Source organism: Hippoglossus stenolepis, chromosome 23 (genome assembly GCF_022539355.2).
Source record: "Hippoglossus stenolepis isolate QCI-W04-F060 chromosome 23, HSTE1.2, whole genome shotgun sequence".
Taxonomy (NCBI): Eukaryota; Metazoa; Chordata; class Actinopteri; order Pleuronectiformes; family Pleuronectidae; genus Hippoglossus; species Hippoglossus stenolepis.
Genome location: NC_061505.1, coordinates 12,092,889 through 12,118,935, shown reverse-complemented (window position 1 = coordinate 12,118,935; position 26,047 = coordinate 12,092,889). Strand labels below are relative to the sequence as shown.

The 26,047-nt window shown below is 40.6% G+C and overlaps 3 protein-coding genes across 6 annotated transcripts; all 3 read right to left on the bottom strand.

Annotated features, from left to right (window-relative positions):
• Positions 1 to 1,424: 1,424 nt before the first annotated feature.
• Positions 1,425 to 7,945, bottom strand: LOC118102476. Its single transcript, XM_047338996.1, has 7 exons — positions 7,846 to 7,945; positions 7,664 to 7,766; positions 7,143 to 7,147; positions 2,692 to 2,883; positions 1,807 to 1,920; positions 1,692 to 1,726; positions 1,425 to 1,568 (listed from the first exon to the last, which is right to left on the bottom strand). Exons 1-7 carry the CDS (start codon positions 7,943 to 7,945, stop codon positions 1,425 to 1,427), a joined length of 693 nt encoding a protein of 230 aa, XP_047194952.1.
• A 2,958-nt stretch (positions 7,946 to 10,903) lies between these two features.
• On the bottom strand, positions 10,904 to 18,252 carry LOC118102463. 4 transcript variants are annotated; one of them, XM_047338926.1, is made up of 5 exons: positions 18,077 to 18,203; positions 17,279 to 17,998; positions 11,265 to 11,366; positions 11,156 to 11,190; positions 10,904 to 11,066 (listed from the first exon to the last, which is right to left on the bottom strand). In XM_047338926.1, exons 1-5 carry the CDS (start codon positions 18,132 to 18,134, stop codon positions 10,947 to 10,949), a joined length of 1,035 nt encoding a protein of 344 aa, XP_047194882.1. In that variant the 5' UTR covers positions 18,135 to 18,203; the 3' UTR covers positions 10,904 to 10,946. The 4 variants fall into 4 exon arrangements, with proteins under 4 accessions (XP_047194882.1, XP_047194883.1, XP_035004569.2 ...); XM_035148678.2 differs by lacking the exons at positions 10,904 to 11,066; positions 11,156 to 11,190; positions 11,265 to 11,366 and adding exons at positions 15,720 to 15,984; positions 16,081 to 16,124; positions 16,436 to 16,549 and having other exon boundaries at positions 18,077 to 18,252; XM_035148680.2 differs by lacking the exons at positions 10,904 to 11,066; positions 11,156 to 11,190; positions 11,265 to 11,366 and adding exons at positions 15,722 to 15,984; positions 16,081 to 16,124; positions 16,436 to 16,549 and having other exon boundaries at positions 17,279 to 17,968; positions 18,077 to 18,247.
• Positions 18,253 to 19,395: 1,143 nt separating this feature from the next.
• Positions 19,396 to 23,004, bottom strand: LOC118102465. The gene is made up of 5 exons (XM_035148684.2): positions 22,787 to 23,004; positions 21,989 to 22,678; positions 20,646 to 20,759; positions 20,291 to 20,334; positions 19,396 to 20,196 (listed from the first exon to the last, which is right to left on the bottom strand). Exons 1-5 carry the CDS (start codon positions 22,842 to 22,844, stop codon positions 20,077 to 20,079), a joined length of 1,026 nt encoding a protein of 341 aa, XP_035004575.2. The 5' UTR covers positions 22,845 to 23,004; the 3' UTR covers positions 19,396 to 20,076.
• Between the last annotated feature and the right edge of the window lie 3,043 nt (positions 23,005 to 26,047).

The window sequence follows — 26,047 nt, the reverse complement described above, 5'->3', positions numbered from 1 at the left end:
CACTATGAGAGACTCTGGACAGTCTTCAGTGTCTTTGCTGGCTCCACTTCCACCAAACACCAATTATACACCACATTTAGTTTGTCAGACAGAGGAAAATAGAGAAACATGAGAATTAACTGCACACACTAAATTATTGAAATGTTGCAGTCATAAGACAAAGGCAAGAAGTTAAGATAAGAAGTTGAGTTAAGTTGTGTCAAGATAATTTAAGTTATAAGAAGATAAGATAAGTTAAGATTATTTAACTCAGGATAAGAAGTTGAGTTAAGTTAGGTCAGATAATTTAAGTTATAAGAACAGTTAAGATAATTTAAGTGAAGATAAGATCAGAAGTTAATCTAAACTCACTGAATTAGAACGCTGCTGTGGTGGGGCCATTGATGTCACTGCATGGAAACACCAAGGCATTGTTGTTTGTGGTTATGGTGCATCGAGTTGAAGGCCAGTCTTCCTGTGGTTGTGGCAGATGTGCAATGTTTTAGACACGCAGGGGATTAAATGAAGCTCTGTCAGACAACTCGCGTTCAAATGTTTATTGCAGCAGTAGAACAGGTTATTGTTTGGCGTCTATAGGCTCCGACTTAATCACTCCCCCAGATATGATTACATAGATATGATGGGAGTGATGAGCAAACACTCATAACCCCGTCGGAGCCTACAGGTGGATGCTGGGGTGGACGAGGGGCTGAAGCAAATGGCAGCAATATTGACGCAGCAGCTGATGTGTTTCAGAAACGACTCTGTAGCAGTGAACAAGTCAGAGTCAGACAAACCTTTGACCCTAACCCTTGACCGTTCTGTCACTTCCTGTCAAACAAGTGATGCACTGCGGACTTCCATCTGGATCTCACTATAAGTTGACCTGTGGATTGTGATGGTGGATCCTGACAGTGGTGGAGGATCAGGAGATAATGTCTATTATGATTTGGTGCTATACAAATAAAATTGAATCGAATTGAAATTGTGGATCATGGTGGCATCTGATCGTGGTGATGGATCGTGATCGTTAAGGGGGACCCTGATATTAGATGGTGGTGGATCGTGTTCGTGATGGCAGCTGATCATGGATTACGATTACAACAATGCTGCTTGATATACAATATGAGCGGGAAATCTCCTGCTGCTTTGTTCATGTATGAAAGGCAAACACTGCAGGAATAAATTTATTCTCCGGACATCCCGGAGGTCATGACTAAAACAAAACTCTGGACAGTCATGTGCATGCAGCCTTTGCCGTTTACTTTTGCACCAAGATACACATGTACAATGAAGATAAAGACTTCACTTAAGTAAGATTTAAAATTATATCACAATTATTTTCACAACATCTTGTCACAGTATTAGCCTTAACTCCTCCCAATCCACAAACAGCACAAAACCCCAAAAGCAGACTGGCGATAGCCTCAGTTCCTCTCTGAGCTTCAGTTCCGGTGGTTTCTTGAGTGCATGGTGGTGGCGTAGACAACATTAGGCTCCGGCTCTCTCTCTCTAGCAGGCCTTCTGCTCCGCTCTGCTCTTGGAAGGAAACTCAGTCCTGCGTAGTTCAGGTCATCAGAGCCCACATTCTGTAAATGGAAGTATTCAGTGACTTGTATCACCCTGAGCTGTCTGTGTGGCATTACATAAAACCACTACTTGATGACTGAAAGACTTGGATCAATGTTAATCTATGGTTCAAGTTTGATTACCTTACTGTGTTGTGGATCCTGTGCCTCTTTATGTGCTAAATGACAGAAACAATACATCTGGTCAGGAGTCAGGGAGCTTTGTATTGGCAAAGTTGGAATAAAAACACATAAATACCTGTATGAAGTTTCCAGATTTTCAGAACCAGAGCGATGATGATTATAATGAGGACGATAATCAGACCGCCCATGAGGATCTCGATGGTCAGATTTGCGTGTTCATCAGACTGTTCTACAAGAAAGATACATTTTTGTGCGTTGAGACAAAGACTGTATATAAAGATGAATGGCAGGCTCCACTACTTTTCACCTTGTTTTGTATCAGATAAATAACAAAACATGAGCATACATCAGTGTGATAACAACTACCTCAAATGACAGAAACCATCTATCTTATTTTTGGTCCATGTCCAATTTGCTAACATGGAGGGCAGGTTTATGACCTATGTTGGCTCCAGCCACCAGGTAGCGACTGAGGCAGCTTTGGCTAACTTTCGTGACTGTCGTGAGTCCATCTTTATACAGTCTGTAGATTTGCAGGCATCACTATACCATGCAAAGACTTCATAGAATTACATTTCTTTAGATCTAAACATGTAATACTTTTCTTATCAACTACTAACGTTGTGTAAAACAAACAGGAAAATATAATTTGATGTGTATTTTAACTTTTTAGTTTGCTCCATGTCCCATCCATTAACAGGAGTCAAAGTTAACGACCTATATGGCAGCCAGCCACCAGGTGGCGATCAAGACACTATTTCTTTTGCAGGAACTTTAATGGTGTATTTAGTTCAGACCGCTCTTATTACAAAAGACGGCATAAATCTATTTCCCCTATAACAAAACACAGACAAACTCTGCAGCGATCTTACTTTAACCTTTATAAATGCGTTGCTGTAAACTGCTAGGAAGTTTCTGGGGTCTCATCACGTTAAGCCATATATAAGAGTCCAAGTCCGATAAATCCACTTGTTTGATTTGGGGAAAGAGCACAGTGCACTGGCGTTGGATGTCATGCTGAACTTTTCTTTTTCAAACCCACTGAAGTCACGATGCACCTGTGTCAAGGAAAACATGGAGAATGTGGCTGGTGTTGGATCCGTTTCCAGTCTGAACCATGATATGTAGAGAACTGGTGTAGTTGGTACCAGCGTGACCTCTTCACCGGTCTGGACCTCCACAACGTGATATTCTAGCATTAAAGACAGAATCAACACAAACAAACAAGATTCTGACATTCAGACCCGGTTTGGTGGAGAGGTTGTTGTGTAATCTTTATAAGGTGAAGTTTTCTGGGGGATGATGTGAAAGTAGTGACATTTACCTGATGCATTCGGGGAGAAAATTATTATACACCTTAAAAGTCCAGATGGCTACATAGCATTAGTCAATTTGTGGAGTGTCTCTCTATCTGTCTTAGGCTAACCGCTGTTTTGTCTAAACACTAGGTCCTACAGATACTGCAAAAGAGTAATAGAGGCCTCATGACAAAGTGGATGAAGGAGAATATAACTAAGTCAACAAAATAGATCTAAACCATTAAAAATCATAAAAGCTGGCTGTTGATATATTGAGAAAAATAAATCTACTTACTGAGGATACAGAGTATAGCTGACAGGAGGGTGAAGTTCATTGTCGTGCGCATGGTGCGACAGCACTGCTGTAATGTTCGTCACTGATCTATGTTTCAGAGACAAGTGGTCTCAGTGTAAAGAGGCGGGTACAGGCTGACAATACACAGTACTGTCATCATGTATTTGATGCATGTTACAGAGGATTTTATTATATATTATCCACTTTCTAAAAGTGACACTTTTATTTCCTCAAGAAGGTTTCCATTTGCCAAACAGTTTTTATAGTGATGTGTCAGTTTAAGAGTAACTTGCATTTAAATGGTCGAGACCAAAGGTGAGATTTTAGGAGAGAAAAAGTCTTAACTTTATGAAAATAAAGTTGTTATATTGTGAGAAAAACGTCTTTAATTTACGAGAATCAGTCAAATAGTCCGTAATGAAAAAAAAGATTCAGAATATATATATATATGACTCAACTGTTACTGGTTGCAAAAGTTAAAACGTTACCACAAAATATGACGTCATTTCTGGCTTCATAGTGACATCATGATGACAACTTTCCTACCATATGATCATAAATGATTTTTACATCTATATAAGTTTTAGGTCGTGCCTTTAGTCCAGGAAGCAGAGATCCCTCAAATGACAACGATATCAACGTAAGACTTCTTGATGATGTCACTTATCATATGACATCATAAACTATTTATATATTAACACTACACATACCATTCTATACATGACCTTTGGCCTTTGTCCAGTCATCATCTGGAGATATTTCACATTTATTAGATTGGAGCAAATGAAAGTAAATCACAACTTGGTAGAGTGGAATGATTCACTTCCTGCCGAGGTCCTGACAGATGTTTAAAGTGTCACGCAGACTGACCCTCTTAACAGCCAATCAGCTGCAACCTCATTTTTACGCTGGTGTCTGCTCTTTTTGCACAAAATGTTCATTTCCCAAGACTTTGACGATGCACACAGTTACCTTGTGATGGAGAACACAACGTTTACTGGTTCAGACACGGGTCTCGCCCGGCATCCTTCACACACCACGGTGATCCGGGTAATGAACACATCTCGTGATACCGAGGTCCTCCCCTCACACAGCTGTTCATACCACCTGCAGAGGACCAACCTCAGGGCCTCTGACGCTGGGACCTACTACTGCGCTGTGGCCTCCTGTGGCGAGATACTGTTCGGCAGCGGAAGCGAGCTGCTGGTCCCAGACGACCAAACGGCACAGATGAGAACCTTGGTTTGGCTCTCCATCATTAGAACTGGGATTCTCTTCATCTGTCTCACAGTTTGTTTCTTGGTTTACTTCACAAACGGCTCAGTACGTCCTTGAAGCTCTGACTTCAACAGGTTATTTCAACTTAAAGGTTCAGTGTGTAAGATTTGGGGGAAAGGGATCTATTGGCAGAAAGTGAATATAAAATAATCCTACTGATGTTTTCACTCGTGTGTTTCATCTAAATTGTACAATTGTTCTTTTCTTTACCCAAGAATTGGTCCTTTATATTCAATTACTTTGAATACTATCAGGAGTGGGTCCTCTCTACGGAGGCCGCCATGTTTTTACAGTAGCCCAGACTGGACAAACTAAACACTGTTTGAGTTTTTATCCTGTGAGAAGCTACCATAGGTTCTCTTTCATGTTTGGAAAGGGAGGGTGAGGTGATGGGGTATCCATCTGCAACATGCGACTTCACCAGTAGATAATGCATGATTCCCACTGAACCTTTAATGCTTCTGTCACAGTTCAAAAATATCACAAAGACAAAATGTGAAATGTTAGATTCATATTTTTTTTTGAAAAGGGTTATCCTTTTTGATTAAGCTTTGTATTGCTTTTTAACACATATGTAAAAATACAGACATGTACATGTATGTATAGCAAGGAAAATAAACAAATTAGAAAAAGCAAAAAAACAACAACAGGGGTTATCATTTATTGCGACACCTTATGTTGATTTACTGAGCAAATAAAATCACCTGATACATTGATCAGGGATGGGACTAACCCTAACCCAAGTCACATCACAAGCAGAAGCTTCAAGCGGCATCGTGTGAGGCTCCTCAGGTGGTCGTCCTCTTCTGTTTCAGCCATTGTCCAGCTGCTTCACAGCGACCAATGTGAGCTGATCACTTCTTCAACACTGGAGAAGCCAAACATGAGAAAGCCCAGGAGTGACATCATCAGGGTGGAGAGAAGACATTCTGCATGCACATGACATAGTAAAACTGATTTGATCAGATTTGTAAAGTTGGTGGTGCTTTTAAATGTATCTGGGTGTTAACCCTCCCTCACGGTGCAGTGAACAAGCCAACCTCAAGCTACTGATCTGGGGACATCCTGTTTTCAAACCGCAGGAGCTGGAAGCAAGCGAGATGAGAACTTTCTCTTGTTGCCTCTTACACCTTGTGATAGTTGAATTGCCACCCTCGGTAAATTCTCTTTGGCCTTTCATGTGCACATATCGTACACTAGTGCAGTGCCTGTTCAGCTTTATGCTTGTTTGGAGTGAGCTGTTGCCCAGGGTGCCATGGCTGTTGTGCATCCATGATCCAAGCAGGTGTTTTTTGCACCAATTTTACAGTCAGTGTGAATAGTAGTGTGAATTTGCTTTATTACTGTTCACATGTGTGATTGATTTATAAGTTTGAATTATTTACTTTACTGGTTATGTTTTCAGACTGTACATCAGACAACTTTTCGAAATAAAAGCTCTGTAATTCAGCTCAGTATGAAGCATTACAGCAACTAAATAAACGCTGTACTTAAAAACAAAACAAAAAAAAGGACAAATAACCAAACAGGAAGTGATTATATGAATGTTGTTGCGATGACGCAAAAAAGCTCCTGTCGCGGGTCATACTATATAATAGTAATCAGTCGTATAAAACAAAAAAAAACAGTATTAGCAGTGACATAAATTTGGTTATTTGCAAACTTATAGAACAAATACAGTCTGGTTGTTCTCCTTCTCTTGTCGGTTTCATCTTTTTACGCCTTGTTACGTATGATGTGCTCGATATGCACTGATAGCTACACAACAAAGGAATCATCTTTTCTGTGTGGTTGTCCATACTTCCCACCTCTGTTTAATACATTTCATTGCAAAATCTTCAGTTTGCTCTGTTAGGGCTTTGTGTTTCCTTTCGTTGCACACAGCATGCGAGCTGCCTCTTGTAAAGATGACTTCTCTTTGTTTAACACTTCAGTCTTCCTGTGTTCGAGCGACAGGACTTCATTTTCCACCAGCCCGAGGCTCCAGCTCACCGTCCACAGTGCTCTCACCTTATCCACCACAGAGAGTCAGAGCAAAAGCCAAACACTGAGAAGTGGCCAGTTTAAAGGCTACACCAGATCCGTTTATGTTTTCGGTTTGAGAAGGTGTAGATCCAGAGGACTTTTGAGCTTGATCTGTTAAAATGGCTTTTTGTGGTAGCTTTGCTGCACCTATAATGAGGTTTTGAGATATGCATCTCTGAGATCCCTGCTGTAGGCCCAACGTCCTCGCTGAAAGGTGAATGGTATCAAATGCCTCATTCAGAAGGTAACATCTTTGGTTGGTACACTAGGTTGTGTTCTCACTACATTAAGTAATGTCAATGTGTATCAGCCTGTAACAAATGACTTGCCCTTTATGATGCTGCTTTTTTGGTTTTGTACACACAATGATGATAGGTCTACCTGCAGAAAGCAATGTGAGGTTGTGTTCACACTTGTGGCCTCAAGTAAATTATAAAAAGGTGCTTGTATGTGACATGTGGTCACCATGACAACAGATAGGTGTGGTCTGTGAATGATGAAAGCTCGGCTTCATGAAAGCTCAACTTCAGCAGGATACCCGTCGTCCACTGTTACCTGCCCTTTGGTACAGACACAATAGAAATGAGTCATGCACACACAAATAAAATTAAAACTTGTTTTATTTAGATGATAGCAAGCTGAAGATTTACATGTTTCTGCAGGAGGTAAAAATCTAATTTACAGGACTGTTCTGATGTCAGTAAAGACATAATGTGGTGATTAACACAGAGACAAATACAGAAGGTGTCCAGCTCTGCTACCTCACCTTGCTCAAGTACACACATTCACTCAGGTATCATCCCTCCTGTCCTCTGGATCTGTTCTCCTTATCTCCCTGTGAGCAATGTAGCAGGGGTCATCTTCATTCTGCTCATCCTGTGCATGAAACAGTCGATCATGTTGTTAGCCATGACAGACAATGTGCTGCAAGTGTTTGAACAGCTAACACAACAGCTCATCTTTTACCTTTGTATTTATTTTGGAGGATGGAGCATGGGGATCTGAAAAAAAAGAAGAAAGACTTTTTAATGTTATATAATGATCACTGGGATCATGAGGTGAATAGTAGCATTTACCTGTAACCCTCATCATGCACATATTGAAAGCCCAGTAAACACTCAGCAGGGTGGTGATTGCTGAGAGTCGCACTCAAGAAAACCACCAGCCAGTCCACCTCATCTGCAGAGAGCCAGAGGACAGGAGACGTCACACACTTTTTGCTGGGAGTAATGATCACTATTCATCACGTGAGACTCACCATCAAACTCCAGCTTGGTCCCGTCTCCAAACACAATGTGTCCACATGCAGCGACAGCACAGTAGTAGGTCCCAGCATGAGAACGGTTGCGTCTCTCCATTGACAAGTTGTAGACACAGGTGTTTGTCTGTGTGGTTTCCTCTCACACTGATGGTTCTGTCTCGTGGGTGTAAATGAGTCCTGGCCCCAGGTTCTTCAGAGTTCTTGAACCAGTAAACATTATTGTTTCCATCACAGGTCCCAGTGTGAACTGTACAGCTGAGTGCAGAGGCCTCCTGGCTGGATGCTCTCCAGACTGATGCACCAGAGCCTGAGATGTTAGACCCTGAATTGCTCTGCACTGACAGTGGCAGCCCTCATAAACTCAAACACATATGAGCGACTCTTTGAACAGTAGTAAGTAGCTGGTCTGAAGCTGCCGTCTGAGATATTTGGGTGACTCACCAACATTAGTTTCCACAGTGAATGCGTCGATTGTCTTTAATTCATGCAATAACGGAAAATCATAGAGAATTTACATCATTGAAGGGAATAGTCGAGTTTCTGTCCTGGTGTTTGTTTGTACCAATACATCCTATTGTCACCTCATAGAAACACTGGAAAGTCAAGTTATCTCCAACATCAGCTGATATAAAATCCACTGACTTGATGAAGGACAAGATAAAATAGTACATCTGAACTGAAGAAAAGAGAAAAACAAAATATTTGTTAATGTTATGTGACAGAAATTAAATCGTAATCAGCATCAGGACTGACCAGAATATTTAAAAATCACACAACTCACCCATTTTCCCCAAGAAGAAACATGTCCAGGTAGAGAGCCGAACTTGGGAGATGTATGTTGAAATCGTCGTGTTGAATGACAAACAGCCCGACACTTTCTCACTCTCTTCAGAGTAAAGACTTGTGTTGATTGGCCAGCAGGGCAACACTGATCACATGATCACTACCTTTGATCTGAATCTTTGTTCTTTAAAAAGAGTCACAGGGTGAGAACATCTGAAGCAGTTAGAGGTACATAATACTACTACTACTACAATTGTATTCAATTATTCTATAGCACCTTTCAAAAGCTTAGTTACAAGTTAAAAGTGAAGAATTAAGGGAAAACAACTTGCAGAAAATATTTAAAAGAAAACATAATAGCACAAACATAAGAATACCAAATGTTACAGATGAAAAAATGAGAAAAATGATATATAGTCAAACATAAATAAATAACAAACAATTGAAAATATTTATAAAAGTTACAGGTGAAGTCAGACCCCAAGGACTAAGACAGCACATCTATAAAAATGTCTCAAAAGAGGATAAGGAGTTTGGAACAGGAAATCTTCTATGGAAGTCTGTCTGTGGCAAAGGGGGCTCTAACAGAAATGACCTTGTCCCCTTTGGTGCTCAGCTGGGAATGTGGAATGGTTATTAGGGCCTTTGCATTGGACCTCAGGTTACCTTGGGGACCACATGGTATCAGAAAGTCTGAAGTCAACAATCAAATCCTAGAATGTTCATTTACTACTACTCTACAATTTAGGCAATGAAGAGAAGTGATGAAAAGATCCTGGATCAGCCCCTTTGTCCAGATCTGCACCTCAATTGAATGGGTTGTTTCTTGGCCCACGCCCTGTCCTTCTCCCAAGCAGCCAACCAGCCAAGACAGGGTGAAAACATAACCTCCTTAATGATGGAGGAGTAACAATTTAACTATAAAGTAGCTATCAACACTTCTTGATAGAGAGCATTGGTGATTCTGTTTTCTGTCAACTTCTGTTCATTTCATTGCTGTTCACTTAGTAGTCTGCTGGAGGTGTAGTGAAGACACTTTGCAGAGCTTCCTGTTTGAAAGTGCTCCAGACAAAGAGAGCAGACGGTCTTTTGACCTGCAATTTCAAATACAGATCCTCACATGTCAGATACGAAATTGTTAAACAACTTGGGGTTAAGTTCAAGAAGTATATTCTATATTTAGTGGGAGTGGAGAATATGGCAACTGACAACATCACATCAATTCGGCTTTTTAAAAATCTTTAATTTGTTTTGCATAGAGAAGCTTTACATTCAGCATGTATGGAAGTGTAAGATGTTCAGCTCTACTGCTTTACACTGGTGTACACGCATTCACTCCCGTCACCGTCTGTTTGTCTTCTTGCTCTGCTGAAGGACACTTACTATGGACACTACAGTATTAGTATAAACAGCCCATAGGTGCGACAACATCATTTCTGGTTTCCTGCACTGCACACTTTCACTGCTTTATGCCTGAGTACACACATTCAGCCTTTCTGTTGTCCCTCTGTCGTCTTGACCTGTTGGGGAAGTTAATATTCAAAGCAGCATAATGGAGGTCGTCTGCATCTCGGTAACCCTGGGTCCAAAACACACATAGAGACGAATTAGGATATTGGTCTGTATAGAAAATGTAAACAGTAAAAGGAAGTTTGAATGTCCATTAATGGATCATTGAGATAAGTGTCACCTCTGGATTTGTTGTGGGGGAGCTGATGATCTTGCTTTTTCTTTTTGATATAAATCACACAAAAGGTTCTGTTATTCAGAAGTTATAATTAGTGAATGTATATACATGTATGTATGTTTATGACCAGACTTTATATACAGTCTAATGTCATAATGTGTATAAGCCTGTAACAAATGACCCCGCCCCTTTAGTAGATAACATTTTTGGTTTGTACACACAATGATGATAAGTCACACAAACCTTACGAAAGCAATGTGAGGTTGTGTTAACACTTCTGGCCACAAGTAAATTATAAAAAGGTGCTTGTATGTGACATGTGGTCACCATGTTTCCAACAGATAGCTGTGGTCTGTGAATGATGAAAGCTCGGCTTCATGAGAAAGCTCACGCTTCAGCAGGATGCACGTCGTCCACTGTTACCTGCACTACTTTGAGTGCACAGACACAGTAGAAATGAGTCATGCACACACAAATAAGAATTAAACTTGTTTTATTTAGATGATAACAAAGCTGAGCTTTACATGTTTCACGAGGTAAAAAACTAATTTACAGGACTTTGTTCTGATGTCAGTAAGAACATAATGTGGTGATTAAACACAGAGACAAATACAGAAGGTGTCCAGCTCTACTGCCTCACACTCAAGTACACACATTCACTCCAGGTATCATCCCTCTGTCCTCTGGATCTGTTCATCTGTATCTCCCTGTGAGCAATGTAGCAGGGGTCGTCTTCATTCTGCTCATCCTGTGCATGAGAAACAGTCAGTCATGTTGTTGGCCATGACAGACAATGTGCACAAGTGTTTGAACAGTAACACAACAGCTCATCTTTACCTTTGCATTTATTTTGGAGGATGGAGCATGGGGATCTGAAAAGAGAGAAAGACTTTTTAATGTCATATAATGATCACTGGGATCATGAGGAACAGATAGTAGCATTTACCTGTAACCCTCATCATGCATATTGAGAAAGCCAGTAAAACACTCAGCAGGGTGGTGATTGCCGAGGTCGCACTCAAGAAAACCACCAGCCAGTCCACCTCATCTGCAGAGAGCCAGAGGACAGGCGTCCACGCACAACCTGGAGTAATGATCCTCCCCATCACGTGGGAGCTCACCTACATCAAACTCCAGCTTGGTCCCATCTCCAAACACAATGTGTCCATGCAGCGACAGCACAGTAGTAGGTCCCAGCATGAGAAGCCGGTTCAGTCTCTCCATTGACAAGTTGTAGACACAGGTGTGTGTCTGTGTGTCGGTTTCCTCTCACTGTTAGTTCCTGTCTCCGTGGGTGTAAATGAGTCTGGATGAGGTTCTTCAGAGTTCTTGAACAAATAACTCACTGTGTTTTCCATCACAGGTCCCAGTGTGAACTGTACAGCTGAGAATCACAGAGCCTCCTGGCTGGATGCTCTCAGACTGATGCACCAGAGCCTGGATGTTAGACCCTGAACCTTTCACACTGACAGTGATGCCCTCCATAAACTCAAACACATATATATTACCCTTTGAACAGTAGTAAGTAGCTGAGTCTGAAAGCTGCAGATCTGAGATATTTAGTTGATTCACAACATAATTAGTTTCCAGAGTGAAGCGTTGATTGTCCTGAAATTCATTTACTAATGAAAGACTTTTAGTGGCTCTGTTCATCATTGATATAATTCGAGGTTTCTGTCCTGGTGTTTGTTTATACCAATACATCCTATCGTCACCCCCCTCATAGAAACACTGCAAAGTCAAGTTGTCTCCAACATTAGCTGATATAAATCCACTGTCTTGATGAGACAAGATAAATGATGCATCACAACTGAAGAGAAAAAAGGAGAAAAAGCAAAATAACTGTTAATGTTATGTGAGAGAAAGTATCGTAATCAGCATCAGGACTGAGTGAATATTTAAAAATTTTACAACTCACCCATTTCCCCAGAAAAACATGTCAGGTAAGAGAAACGCGAACTTGGGAGATGTCATCATGTTGAAATGGAAGTGGTGTTGAATGACAAACAGCCCGACACTTTCTCCTCTCTTCAGAGTAAAGACTTGTGTTGATTGACCCGGCAGACAACACTGATCACATGATCACTGCTGCTTTGATCTGAATCTTTTTTCTTTGAAAAGAGTCACAGGGTGAGGAACATCTGAAGCAGTTAAGTACATTATACTACTACTACTACAATTGTATTCAATTTTCATATACTTTTTCAAAGCACAGTTACAAGGTTACAAGTTAAAAGTCAATCAAAATTATATTTAACCCAGAAAAACTTTTGAGTACATTGTTGTATATTTCAAAGTTCAAGATCAAAACTTGAACTTTCACTTTCACTTTTTTCTTTTCAAATGATCAAACCTTTTGGCCTGGATTTGGCTCCATATGCTTACACAGTAAGTCTACTTCTTTTTTTTTAATTCACACATATACCTACTTTGCCCATTTGGTCTATTTTCTGCATCCTGCAAACATGGTGTGATGGTTACACTCACACACACAAACACCATTTCCTGTTGCATGTTCTATGACTTTTCCTGTTTTATTTTAAAACACTAGCCAGTTTCACTTCCACCCCCCGTGTCTCACATATTAGCTTTCCCTCCCTAATGTGTTTCACCTGTGTGTAGTTTAGCTGTTGTCTGTGTGTATATAAGGTCCGTGTCTTCCCCTTGTCCAGGGCCAGTTCGTCTCGTAGTGCACGCAGCGTTCAAGCGATCTCACTAAGTCTTGTCTCGTCTCATGTTTTCTCGATCACGTTTGCCTGGATTGTTTGACCTGGTTTTTGCCTGACGTTTCAGATACCTTTGTCTGATGATTTTGACTCCCTGTGTACCGATCCCTGCCTGGTAATAATGACCACTTATTTTTGAAAACTGAACTCTGTCTGCAGCTGTGCTATTGGGTCCCAGTTCTAGTACGAAACCGTACACGTGAAACTCTGACACGACTTAATCAGCATATGGAAAAGTTGTTATGATCAATACGAGGGAAACATCACACAGTTTTAGTTTTTATTTCAAGAGTTTGAAAATATATCAAACAATGCAACTTATTCCCATTAAAAAACTAAATTATACACAATATATGCACATATGTAAATATAATACACAGGCAAAAGGAGGCAAGCAGTGAAACAAAAAGGAAACAAAGGAGGGGACATTTGCTATGTCCTGATTTACCTTGGACCCCAAAGCAGAGCCTGAAATACAGGTGATGATAAATAAAGGTGTTTATTGCTCAAAAAAAGGTAGCAACAAAAAGCAGGCCGTGGAGGCAGAGAGCAGGCTGGCTGGTGGAACCCCAAAGGTGACAGTTGTGCTGAGCACATGGAAAAAGCTCATTGCACAGAAGACTCAACGTAGGCGAGCAGCAAGGCCTCCGGGCCACTCCCTCAATCTCCCACCTAGCTGCTCCCACCACACACGAAGATGGCAGGATGGTTTCCTCCGACGAATCCTCATCTGGAGGGGTAAGCTGATGTGAAAGGGCGCCTGGCTTGATGTTCCTGGAGCCTGGCCTGTAGGTGAGGGTGAAATTGAACCGACCCAGGAACAGAGCCCACCGAGTCTGGCGTGAGTTGAGCCTGTGAGCGGAACGGAGGTAAGACAAGTTCTTATGGTCAGACCATACCACAAATGGCTGAGTGGAGCCCTCCAGCCCTCCACTATAAAACCCAGAAAACTGACAGAGGAGACATGATATTCACACTTTTCTGCTTTAGCATAAAGTCTGTTCTCTAACAGTCTTTGTAACACTAGTTTTACATGCTGGACATTAAAATGTCATCAAGGTAAACAAACACAAATCTGTTCAGCATGTTGCGCAGAACATCATTTATCAGGGCCTGAAAAACAGCAGGTGCATTAGTTAAACCAAAAGGTCGCCATGGTAAGTCCCAGCCCTGTCCCTGTGTTGCTCATGTCAAATGTGTTTTATTGCATGTTAATTTGTGTTCTGTTTGTTTGTTTCATTTTGCTTGATGGTTTATGCATTTATTTGAGTTACATTAAAGTTCTTTTTTACTAGTTAAACACGTCTCTTGCCCCGTGATTTAAACGAACCTGTGCTGTTGCACTTACAATATTTGAGTTATTTCCTGGAGGTGAAATTCCCCAGGTGGCGTTGTGGCAACCTCTCACTATCCCCGCTTTCCCACCACGCTACATATGCTTCGATGTCTTCCCTTTTGGGAACATATTAAAGAAGACGACATGCCAGAGTCAGGATTAAACAAAGAATTTATTCACAAAACCAAAGTATAAACAAGTTTTAAATTAATATGAGAGAGTGTGGAGGCCTGACAAAAAAAAGAAATAACATGGGAAGATCTGGACCAACAATACAAAGGGCCGTCAAATCCAGATACTTCCCCTCCTGTCTATAGAATCAGTATCTAAATAAAATAGAAAAAAACTAAAAGAGAGGACTACTACTACTACTAAAAATGTAAAATGCAATATTGAAGTGTTGGATGTGTTCTGCAACATGTCTTCCTGACTTCAGAGGACATTACAGTGACTTGTCTATAACTCCAACCTTTACCCTGACCTAAACCGCAGCTTAAAACATACGAAATTTAATGATTTACATTATCTGGACTCAAGTTTTGTTCCCCTGATGTGAGGGTGTAAACATATTTAGGTACCTGCTATATGAGTAATACCCTTCATTCGGAAAAGTTGCTCTCGATACTTAATTAATGGAGGCAACAAACAAAATTGTAAGTATTGACAGGCAAGTTTTAAATGGGGTCTCAACTCTGCAGGGGTTTGTGTCCACATTCTAAACCTCCTCTCGCCTCTCTTGGAGGAAACGTGACAGAACGTTGTGACTTTTCATTTTGTCTCCCAGGTCAGGGCGGCCACGCGGCCCAGATGAGCAGCGCTTGGGGTTTCGCCTATTTCCTCCACATGCTGCGTGCTGTTTCAATGTCTGTTGAATATGTCACAAATATAAATATTTTCAACACTTCCTGTACCTGTTTCAAAGTAAAAAGCACTGTAGCGTTTCTGTCCACTGAATCCATTCATCTGTTTAAACCAGGTTATTATTGTAGGACCGGAAGATGCACAGCTTCATATCGTAGAGTCCTGGCAGTTAGTTGAGAACAAACCTTCTTTTATTCAAGGAAATACAGAAGTCATAAGCTCACGTAGCAGCTCCTCAGTAGACACACTCCCTATGTGAACACACAGCAGATCAGAGACGCAGCCGTCACCCGCTGCACACACACCCAGACTGGGACACAAACTTTCATTACATGAAGTTTAATCATTGTTTTCCATATGTCATCGTCAAAGTGTCATTCCATCAAAGACCAACAGCAACTGTCAAAACATTGCCCCCCCCACACACACACACACACATTGTCTAAACCATAAAAGTGGAATTACATCATGAGTTGTTTTTTATCTTTAATCACATAAAAAAAGCCACATTTATATTTGGAAAACGAATAAAAAAGCATAACAGACAAGAATCATGCTCCACCTCTAAAGAAAGACTGAGAAATTCCTCATCTCAAACATAGACCGTTCTAAAAAACACAATTCTACAGTTTAACACTTGAGTACAAACATTGATCGTTTGTGTTGTCCCTCTGTCGTCTTGATCTGCTGGCCACGTTCACATTTACTGCAGCGTAATGGAGGCCATCTGCATGTTGGTTGCCCTAGAAACAACATATAAGTAGATCAAGATGGCTCCTTATAAAAAAAACATATTTATTGTCAAATGTAAATTTCACACTTAAAAAGATTGTATTTACCTCTGCATTTGTTGTGGAGGGAGATGATGGTTGTGTACGAGACTCTGGTTATGAAACACATACAAAGACAAAGACTTAGTCACTCTTGTGTTCACATATGTCCTGTTAGGTGCCTTTACCTCTTAACCTGGTTTTACTTCTTAACTAGTCTTGTGTTGTACATGTTGAATTGAGGTGTTTGCGTCTCCTAATTTATTTTTAACACTTGGTTTAACTTTAATTCATGAATCATGGATTTACTTATCATATATTTTAAGGTGTCCTTATCTAGAAAGGGTCAGTGAAATAAAACATATTGTTATTATTTTGCTAAAAAGCCAAATTGAGTGAACACAAGCTAGAGATGAGTGGTTACCTGAACATCTCCAGCATCTTCTCTTGTTTATCTTGTGCAGTAACACAGCCAGCAAAAGGCTGATGGTGAATCCCAAAGCTCCACTCAGGAAATACACCAGCCAGTTCACTTCATCTGCAACAGGAGAAGTTCTACTAATTCTGTCTCTTCTTTTTTGAAATTCTCATTTAACTTTGCAAGACAAAAGACAAGACATTGACAGAACAAAACAAAGAGGACAAGAACAGTGAATACAGGACAGTTAAGAGAACGACAGAGCTGTGTGTGTGTGTGTGTGTGTGTGTGTGTGTGTGTGTGTGTGTGTGTGTGTGTGTGTGTGTGTGTGTGTGTGTGTGTGTGTGTGTGTGTGTGTGTGTGTGTGTGTGTGTGTGTGTGTGTGTGTGTGTTCTATATGAAAAGAAAAAATATTATTAATAATTATAATAAAAATACTAATCTTTTAATAATAATAATCGGACCACTATTAAAATAATCGTATTATTAAAAATAATCTCACCATTCCAATAAAAATTATAGTAATAATAATATAATCTGGGAGAAAAATTAAGAAAAAAGTTGTACTAATACTTAATAAATTATTATTTATAATAACAGTAAATTATAATCATTACTATGATCATCGCTATCATCACAAATAATAATTACAATAATAATCATCAATAAAAAATATATATTTAGTCGTGGTGAAGCCTTATTGGGTCACCGTCAGTGGGGACATTCAGACAGGACCAACTGGGTTACTGTTTCATTTTGTTGTTATACAGTATTTTACCAAATGTTTGGTCCCGTCTCTTTCTACGTAACTGTCACTATTCATTAAATGAGTCTCTGGTAGTGACTCACCGTCAAACTCCAGCTTGGTCCCGTCTCCAAACACAATGTGTCCACATGCAGCGACAGCACAGTAGTAGGTCCCAGCATGAGAACGGTTCCGTCTCTCCATTGACAAGTTGTAGAAACAGGTGTGTGTCTGTGTGTCGGGTTTCCTCTCACACTGATCGTTCCTGTCTCCGTGGGTGTAAATGAGTCCTGGCTGAGGTTCTTCAGAGTTCTTGACCCAGTAAACACTGTGTTCTCCATCACAGGTCCCAGTGTGAACTGTACAGCTGAGAGTCACAGAGCCTCCTGGCTGGATGCTCTCAGACTGATGCACCAGAGCCTGGATGTTAGACCCTGAACCTTTCACACTGACAGTGACGCCCTCCATAAACTCAAACACAAATGAACGACTCTTTGAACAGTAGTAAGTAGCTGAGTCTGAAAGCTGCAGATCTGAGATATTTAGGTGACTCACAACATCATTAGTTTCCACAGTGAAGCGTCGATTGTCCTTGAATTCATTCAATAACGGAAAATCCTTAGAGAATTTGTACATCATTGAGATAATTCGAGGTTTCTGTCCTGGTGTTTGTTTGTACCAATACATCCTATTGTCATCCCCCTCATAGAAACACTGGAAAGTCAAGTTGTCTCCAACATCAGCTGATATAAATCCACTGTCTTGATGAGACAAGATAAAATGATGCATCTGAACTGAAGAGAAAAAGGAGAAAAGCAAAATAACTGTTAATGTTATGTGACAGAAATTAAATCGTAATCAGCATCAGGACTGAGTGAATATTTAAAAAACACACAACTCACCCATTTTCCCCAAGAAGAAACATGTCAGGTAGAGAACGAACTTGGGAGATGTCATCATGTTGAAATCGTCGTGTTGAATGACAAACAGCCCGACACTTTCTCCTCTCTTCAGAGTAAAGACTTGTGTTGATTGGCCAGCAGGGCAACACTGATCACATGATCACTGCTACCTTTGATCTGAATCTTTGTTCTTTAAAAAGAATCACAGGGTGAGAGACATCTGAAGCAGTTAGAGTACATAATACTACTACTACTACAATTGTATTCAATTATTCATATAGCACCTTTCAAAGCACAGTTACAAGGTTACAAGTTAAAAGTCAATCAAAATTATATTTAACCCAGAAAAACTTTTGAGTACATTGTTGTATATTTCAAAGTTCAAGATCAAAACTTGAACTTTCACTTTCACTTTTTTCTTTTCAAATGATCAAACCTTTTGGCCTGGATTTGGCTCCATATGCTTACACAGTAAGTCTACTTCTGTTTTTGATTCACACATATACCTGCTTTGCCCATTTGTTCTTTTTCTGAATCCTGCAAACATGGAGCCCTGACACGACTTAATCAGCTCATGGAAAAGTTGATATGATCGATATGAGGGAAACATCGCACAGTTTTCGTTTCAAGAGTTTGCAAATATAGCAAAACAATGAAACTTATTCCCATTAAAAAACTCAATTATACACAATATAAGCACATTTGTAAATATAATACACAGGCAAAAGGAGACAAGCAGTGAAACAAAAAGGAAACAAAGGAGGCGACATTTTTAATATCATGACCTACTGACACCTCTGACCACTGTTGTACCTGCATGGCCTACACTGGAGCCAGTTCACATGTAGCAGTGAATCCACACGCTCAATCAGATCTTAAAAAACATAATTATCTTCAAGGATACAGGGTTAGTAATTTCTGGCATCCATTTGATGTAGGTTATGGATATGTGGTGGAGGCTAAAACCTGGAACGCTAGCTGCTAGACCACATGGGATCATAGATGATGCTTCCAGGAAACAGCGAAACCTATATCAATGAATTAATATCATACTTTGCTGTCCCAGCACTTATTATAGGGACGAGTCATGAAAGTAAAGAAGTGTGAGTGTGTGTGAGTGTGTGAGTGAGTGAAAGTTAAGAGCATGAAGCGGGAGACCTAAGTATACAAATATTACGGCCACAAAAACATAAATTTACATTTGGTTCAGTCCATTGGCCGCAACATAATAAAGAGGACGACACGCCAGATTAAACAAAGAATTTATTCACAAAACCAAAGTATAAACAAGTGTTAAATTAATATGAGAGAGTGTGGAGGCCTGACAAAAAATAAACAGAAAATATGGGAAGATCTGGACCAACCATGCAATGGGCCGTCAAATCCAGATACTTCCCCTCGTGTCTATAGACCAGTATCTAAATAAAATACAAAACAAAGAGAGGACTACTACTACTACTAAAAATGTAAAATGAATGTTGAAGTGTTGGATGTGTTCTGCAACATGTCTCCATGACTTCAGAGGACGTTACAGTGACTTGTCTATAACTCCAACCTTTACCCTGACCTAAACCAAAGCTTAAAACATACGAAATTGAATGATTTACATTATCTGGACTCATGTTTTGTTCCCATGATGTGAGGGTGTAAACATATTTAGGTCCCTGCTATATGAGTAATACCCTTCATTCGACTTTCATTACATGAAGTTTAATCATCGTTTTCCATATGTCATCGTCAAAGTGTCATTCCATCAAAGACCAAAAGCAACTGTCCAAACATTGCCCCCCCCCCCACACACACACACAAACACACACATTGTCTAACCTTAAAAGTGTAATTACATCATGAATTGTTTTTTATCTTTAATCACAAAAAAAGCCACATTTATATTTGGAAAAAGGATAAAAAAGCATAACAGACAAGAATCATGCTCCACCTCTAAAGAAAGACTGAGAAATCCCTCATCTCAAACATAGACCGTTCTAAAAAACACAATTCTACAGTTTAACACTTGAGTACAAACATTGATCGTTTGTGTTGTCCCTCTGTCGTCTTGGTCTGCTGGCCACGTTCACATTTACTGCAGCGTAATGGAGGTCATCTGCATGTTGGTTGCCCTAGAAACAACATATAAGTACATCAAGATGGCTCCTGATAAAAAAAAAATGTATTGTCAAATGTAAATTTCACAGTTAAAAAGATTGTATTTACCTCTGCATTTGTTGTGGAGGGAGATGATGGTTGTGTACGAGACTCTGGTTATGAAACACATACAAAGACAAAGACTTAGTCACTCTTGTGTTCACATATGTCCTGTTAGGTGCCTTTACCTCTTAACCTGGGTTTACTTCTTAACTAGTCTTGTGTTGTACGTGTTGAATTGAGGTGTTTGCGTCTCCTAATCCACTTTTAACACTTGGTTTAACTTTAATTCACGATTCATGGATTTACTTATCATATATTTTAAGGTGTCCTTATCTAGAAAGGGTCAGTGAAATAAAACGTATTATTATTATTTTGCTAAAAAGCCAAATTGAGTGAACACAAGCTAGAGATGAGTGGTTACCTGAACATCTCCAGCATCTTCTCTTGTTTATCTTGTACAGTAACACAGCCAGCAAAAGGCTGATGGTGAATCCCAAAGCTCCACTCAGGAAATACACCAGCCAGTTCACTTCATCTGCAACAGGAGAAGTTCTACTAATTCTGTCTCTTCTTTTTTGCAATTTTCATTTAACTTTGCAAGACAAGAGACAAGACATTGACAGAACAAAACAAAGAGGACAAGAACAGTGAATACAGGACAGTTAACAGAACGGAATGACAACGCTGTGTGTGTGTGTGTGTGTGTGTGTGTGTGTGTGTGTGTGTGTGTGTGTGTGTGTGTGTGTGTGTGTGTGTGTGTGTGTGTGTGTGTGTGTGTGTGTGTGTGTGTGTGTGTGTGTGTGTGTGTGTGTGTGTGTGTGCATGCTGTCGTCATCTCTGCCCTCTGTCCTCTCTCTCTCTCCTTTCTGCTTTGTTTCTCTTCCTCTCTCTACCCATCACACAGCACTGCTTGCTTTCTTGCTCCCCTCAGACTCCTGTGTGTTTGCCTCTATACGCCGCCACATCTGCTATGTATCTGCACAGCAACCCTCTCCTGTGCGAGTGAGTTTTATGCACATATCTATATTTCAAGTGTCGGATTTGTACGCTGTTCTCGATAGTTTGGGTTCGACCGTGTGCACATGTGAAGTGTATCACTGAATCTGTTCAAAATAAGCAGGGAATGTTTCGACATTGTAAATCTTGTGGATGAATATGGCCATATCTGTTGTATGCCTTTTAATTCCGTGCTTTAATTTCCGATTTCACCACGTGTGTGTGTGTGTGTGTGTGTGTGAGTGTGAGTGAGAGTGTGTGTGAGGTGTGTGTGTGTGTGTGTGTATTTTCTATATGAAAAGAAAAAGTATTATTAATAATTATAATAACAATACTAATAATCCTATAATAATATTAATCAGACCACTTTTAAAATAATCGTATTATTAAAAATTATCTCACCAATACAATAATAATTATAGTAATAACAATATAATCTTGGAGAAAAAATTGTTAGTTCTACTAATACTTAATAAATTATTATTTATAATAACATTGAATTATCATCATTATTATGATCATCGCTATCACCAATAACAATTACAATAATAATCATGAATGAAAAATATATATTTAGTCGTGGAGCACACCTCCACCGTCCACTGGTGGTGAAGCCTTATTGGGTCACCGTCAGTGGGGACATTCAGACAGGACCATCTGGGTTACTGTTTCATTTTGTTGTTAAACAGTATTTTACCAAATGTTTGGTCCCGTCTCTTTCTACGTAACTGTCACTATTCATTAAATGAGTCTCTGGTAGTGACTCACCATCAAACTCCAGCTTGGTCCCGTCTCCAAACACAATGTGTCCACATGCAGCGACAGCACAGTAGTAGGTCCCAGCATGAGAACGGTTCAGTCTCTCCATTGACAAGTTGTAGACACAGGTGTGTGTCTGTGTGTCGGGTTTCCTCTCACACTGATCGTTCCTGTCTCCGTGGGTGTAAATGAGTCCTGGCTGAGGTTCTTCAGAGTTCTTGAACCAGTAAACACTGTGTTCTCCATCACAGGTCCCAGTGTGAACTGTACAGCTGAGAGTCACAGAGCCTCCTGGCTGGATGCTCTCAGACTGATGCACCAGAGCCTGGATGTTAGACCCTGAACCTTTCACACTGACAGTGACGCCCTCCATAAACTCAAACACATAGAAATTATCCTTTAAACAGTAGTAAGTAGCTGAGTCTGAAAGCTGCAGATCTGAGATATTTAGTTGACTCACAACATCATTAGTTTCCACAGTGAAGCGTTGATTGTCCTTGAATTCATTCAGTAACGAAAGACTTTTAGTGGATCCGTACGTCCTTGAGATAATTCGAGGTTTCTGTCCTGGTGTTTGTTTGTACCAATACATCCTATCTTCCCTCTCCTCATATGAACACTGCAAAGTCAAGTTGTCTCCAACATCAGCTGATATAAATCCACTTTCTTGATGAGACAAGATAAAATGATGCATCTGAACTGAAGAGAAAAAGGAGAAAAGCAAAATAACTGTTAATGTTATGTGACAGAAATTAAATCGTAATCAGCGTCAGGACTGAGTGAATATTTAAAAAACACACAACTCACCCATTTTCCCCAAGAAGAAACATGTCAGGTAGAGAACGAACTTGGGAGATGTCATCATGTTGAAATCGTCGTGTTGAATGACAAACAGCCCGACACTTTCTCCTCTCTTCAGAGTAAAGACTTGTGTTGATTGGCCAGCAGGGCAACACTGATCACATGATCACTGCTACCTTTGATCTGAATCTTTGTTCTTTAAAAAGAGTCACAGGGTGAGAGACATCTGAAGCAGTTAGAGTACATAATACTACTACTACTACAATTGTATTCAGTTATTCATATAGCACCTTTCAAAGCACAGTTACAAGGTTACAAGTTAAAAGTGAAGAATTAAGGGAAAACAACAGAAAATATTTAAAAGAAAACATAATAGCACAAATATAAGAATACAAATGTTACAGATGAAAAAATAGAGAAAAATGATATATAGTCAAACATAAATAAATAACAAACAATTGAAAATATTTATAAAAGTTACAGGTGAAGTCAGACCCCAAGGACTAAGACAGCACATCTATAAAATGTATCTCAAAAGAGGATAAGGAGTTTGGAACAATCTTCCTATGGAGATTTGTCTGGCAAAGAGGGGGGGCTCTAACAGAAAAGACCTGGTCCCCTTTGGTGCTCCAGCCGGGAATGTGGAATGGTTATTAGGGCCTTTGCTGTGGACCTCAGGTTACAACAGGGACCACATGGTATCAAAAAGCCTGAAGTCAACAATAAAATCATGGAATAAATTCTAAAATTTACTCCTACTCTACAATTTAGGCAATGAAGAGAAGTGATGATAAGATCCTGGATCAGCCCCTTTTGTCCAGATCTGCACCTCAATTGAATGGGTTGTTTCTTGGCCCACGCCCTGTCCTTCTCCCAAGCAGCCAACCAGCCAAGACAGGGGTGAAAACATAACCTCCTTAGTGGAGGTAACAATTTTAACATAAGAGTCACAGCAACTGCTCTTGACGCTTTCAGTGACTTGTAGATGACACACATTCATAGTTTATAATGACGTGTGACTTGAAAACAAAAAGATATAAGCAAATATGAGGGCAGTGTTTTGTGTATTACATCAGAAAATGTAATTTTTAATGCTGTGGGCTGTGGGTAACTTGTTATATTGCTTCATCTGCCCCTATCAAGTCAAACATACTGGATCATGGCTACCATGTGGTTGATAGAAGAATAAATATGATTTCATGAGTAATGTTTTAACATTTTATTTGTGTATGTGTATCTGTGTAAGTTTATTTAACACTTTTAATCCCTGTTTTGTGACACTGCTTGATGAGTATTGGTGATTCTCTTCTGTCAACTTCTGTTCATTTCATTGCTGTTCACTTGAAGTAGTCTGCTGGGGTGTAGTGAAGACACTGCAGAGACTTCCTGTTTGAAAGTGCTCAGACAAAGAGAGCAGACGGTCTTTTGACCACACGGAGGCTAAATACAGATCCTCACATGTCAGGTACGAAATTGTTAAACAACTTGGGGTTAAGTTCAAGAAGTATATTCTATATTTAGTGGGAGTGGAAAATATGGCAACTGACAACATCAAATCATTTCGGCTTTTTTAAAATCTTTAATTTGTTTTGCATAGAGAAGCTTTACATTCAGCATGTATGGAAGTGTAAGATGTTCAGCTCTACTGCTTTACACTGGTGTACACGCATTCACTCCCGTCACCGTCTGTTTGTCTTCTTGCTCTGCTGAACCTGTGCTCCATTAAAGCAGCATAATGTAGGTTGTCTGCATCTTGATGACTCTGCCAATAAAACATAAAAGAGTAATTTGTCATATTAGGAGGACGTGTGTCTAAAGATAACTTATGTAGACAAGTGTTGAGAACAGAATTATTAAAGTCTATCTTCACCCCAAAGTCCCTGGAAATTCGAAAAACAACCGTAGAATGTGGTGCTGGGAGGTGGGGCTAAGACACAAAGGAAAGTTATCTATATTGTCTATGGAGGACAACTCCCATAGCAGCACACACACCTTTGCAACAGAAATTTCGCGGTGTCAATATATATGAAAAGGTCAGGACGTCCCAAATGGTTTACTCTACGTAAGAAATGGTCCTACAGGTTCCAAGATGTTTGAAACACCGTTAGTTGGTGTTATGAGCCATGATCAATCCTCTGATGTAGATTTACAAAAAATGTAAACTTGTGTCATACATGTGAAATTCAAACCAGCTTCTTAAAGGGGACATAGCATGCAAATTCCACTTTGTTAGTGCTTCTACAGGTTAATGTGGGTATCTGGCATGTCTACCAACCCAAAAACTCTGGGGAAAAAACACTTGCGCGTTTTGTTATAGTTCCTCTAAGTCAGAAACGTCATGCTTGAGCGACTCGATTGCGCTTCCTGGGTATTGTTTCGTAACAAGGAACTGGAAGTCTCCCTACATGGTCTGGCCCCCCCGTCCCCCCGTCCCCCCACACTCGTTACTTCGCGTTTACACCGGAGGCAGAGAGGCTGCGAGGCAGCGCAGCGCCGTTCCCAAGCACGCAGCCGGGCTGTTCACACGGGACGAGCATTTCTCCGCTGGTCAGCCCGCGATTCACTCACATGTGGCATTTGTCTGGATCGTTGGGACTGGGAGGCTGCAGCAGCTGCTCGGGAGACCGCTCGCTCTCCCGTGCGTGAGCTGGAATTTGTGTCAGCGCCACACAGCGCACAGCAGTGTGGAGGACTTCCGCAGTGTTCAGCTACTGTAACCCCGAACCCCGACATTCAACGGGTACAACAACAAGCGGAGAAAGCAGAATCGCGGGCTGACCTTATATATACAGTCTATGGGGCTGACCAGCGCGGAGAAATGCTCGTACCGTGTGAACAGCCAGGCGGCTGCGCGCTTGAGAACGGCGCTGTGCTGCCTCGCAGCGGTCTTCCACACTGCCAGCTGTGTGGAAGACTTCCGCAGTGTTCAGCTCTACTGTATGCCGGGTTACAGTAGTTACGCCGGGTTACAGTAGTTACGCCGGGTTACAGTAGTTACGCCGGGGTACACCGGACGCGGAAGCGCCGCTGCGAGGCAGCGCAGCGCCGTTCTCCAGCGCGCAGCCGCCTGGCTGTTCACACGGGACGAGCATTTCTCCGCTGGTCAGCCCCATAGACTGTATATATAAGGTCAGCCCGCGATTCTGCTTTCTCCGCTTGTTGTTGTACCCGTTGAATGTCGGGGTTCGGGGGTAAATGATGGTCTTCATAGCCCCCCCCTCTCTTTCTCTCTCTGTCTGTCTGCTTGTAGTGGATGGGCAGAGGGGG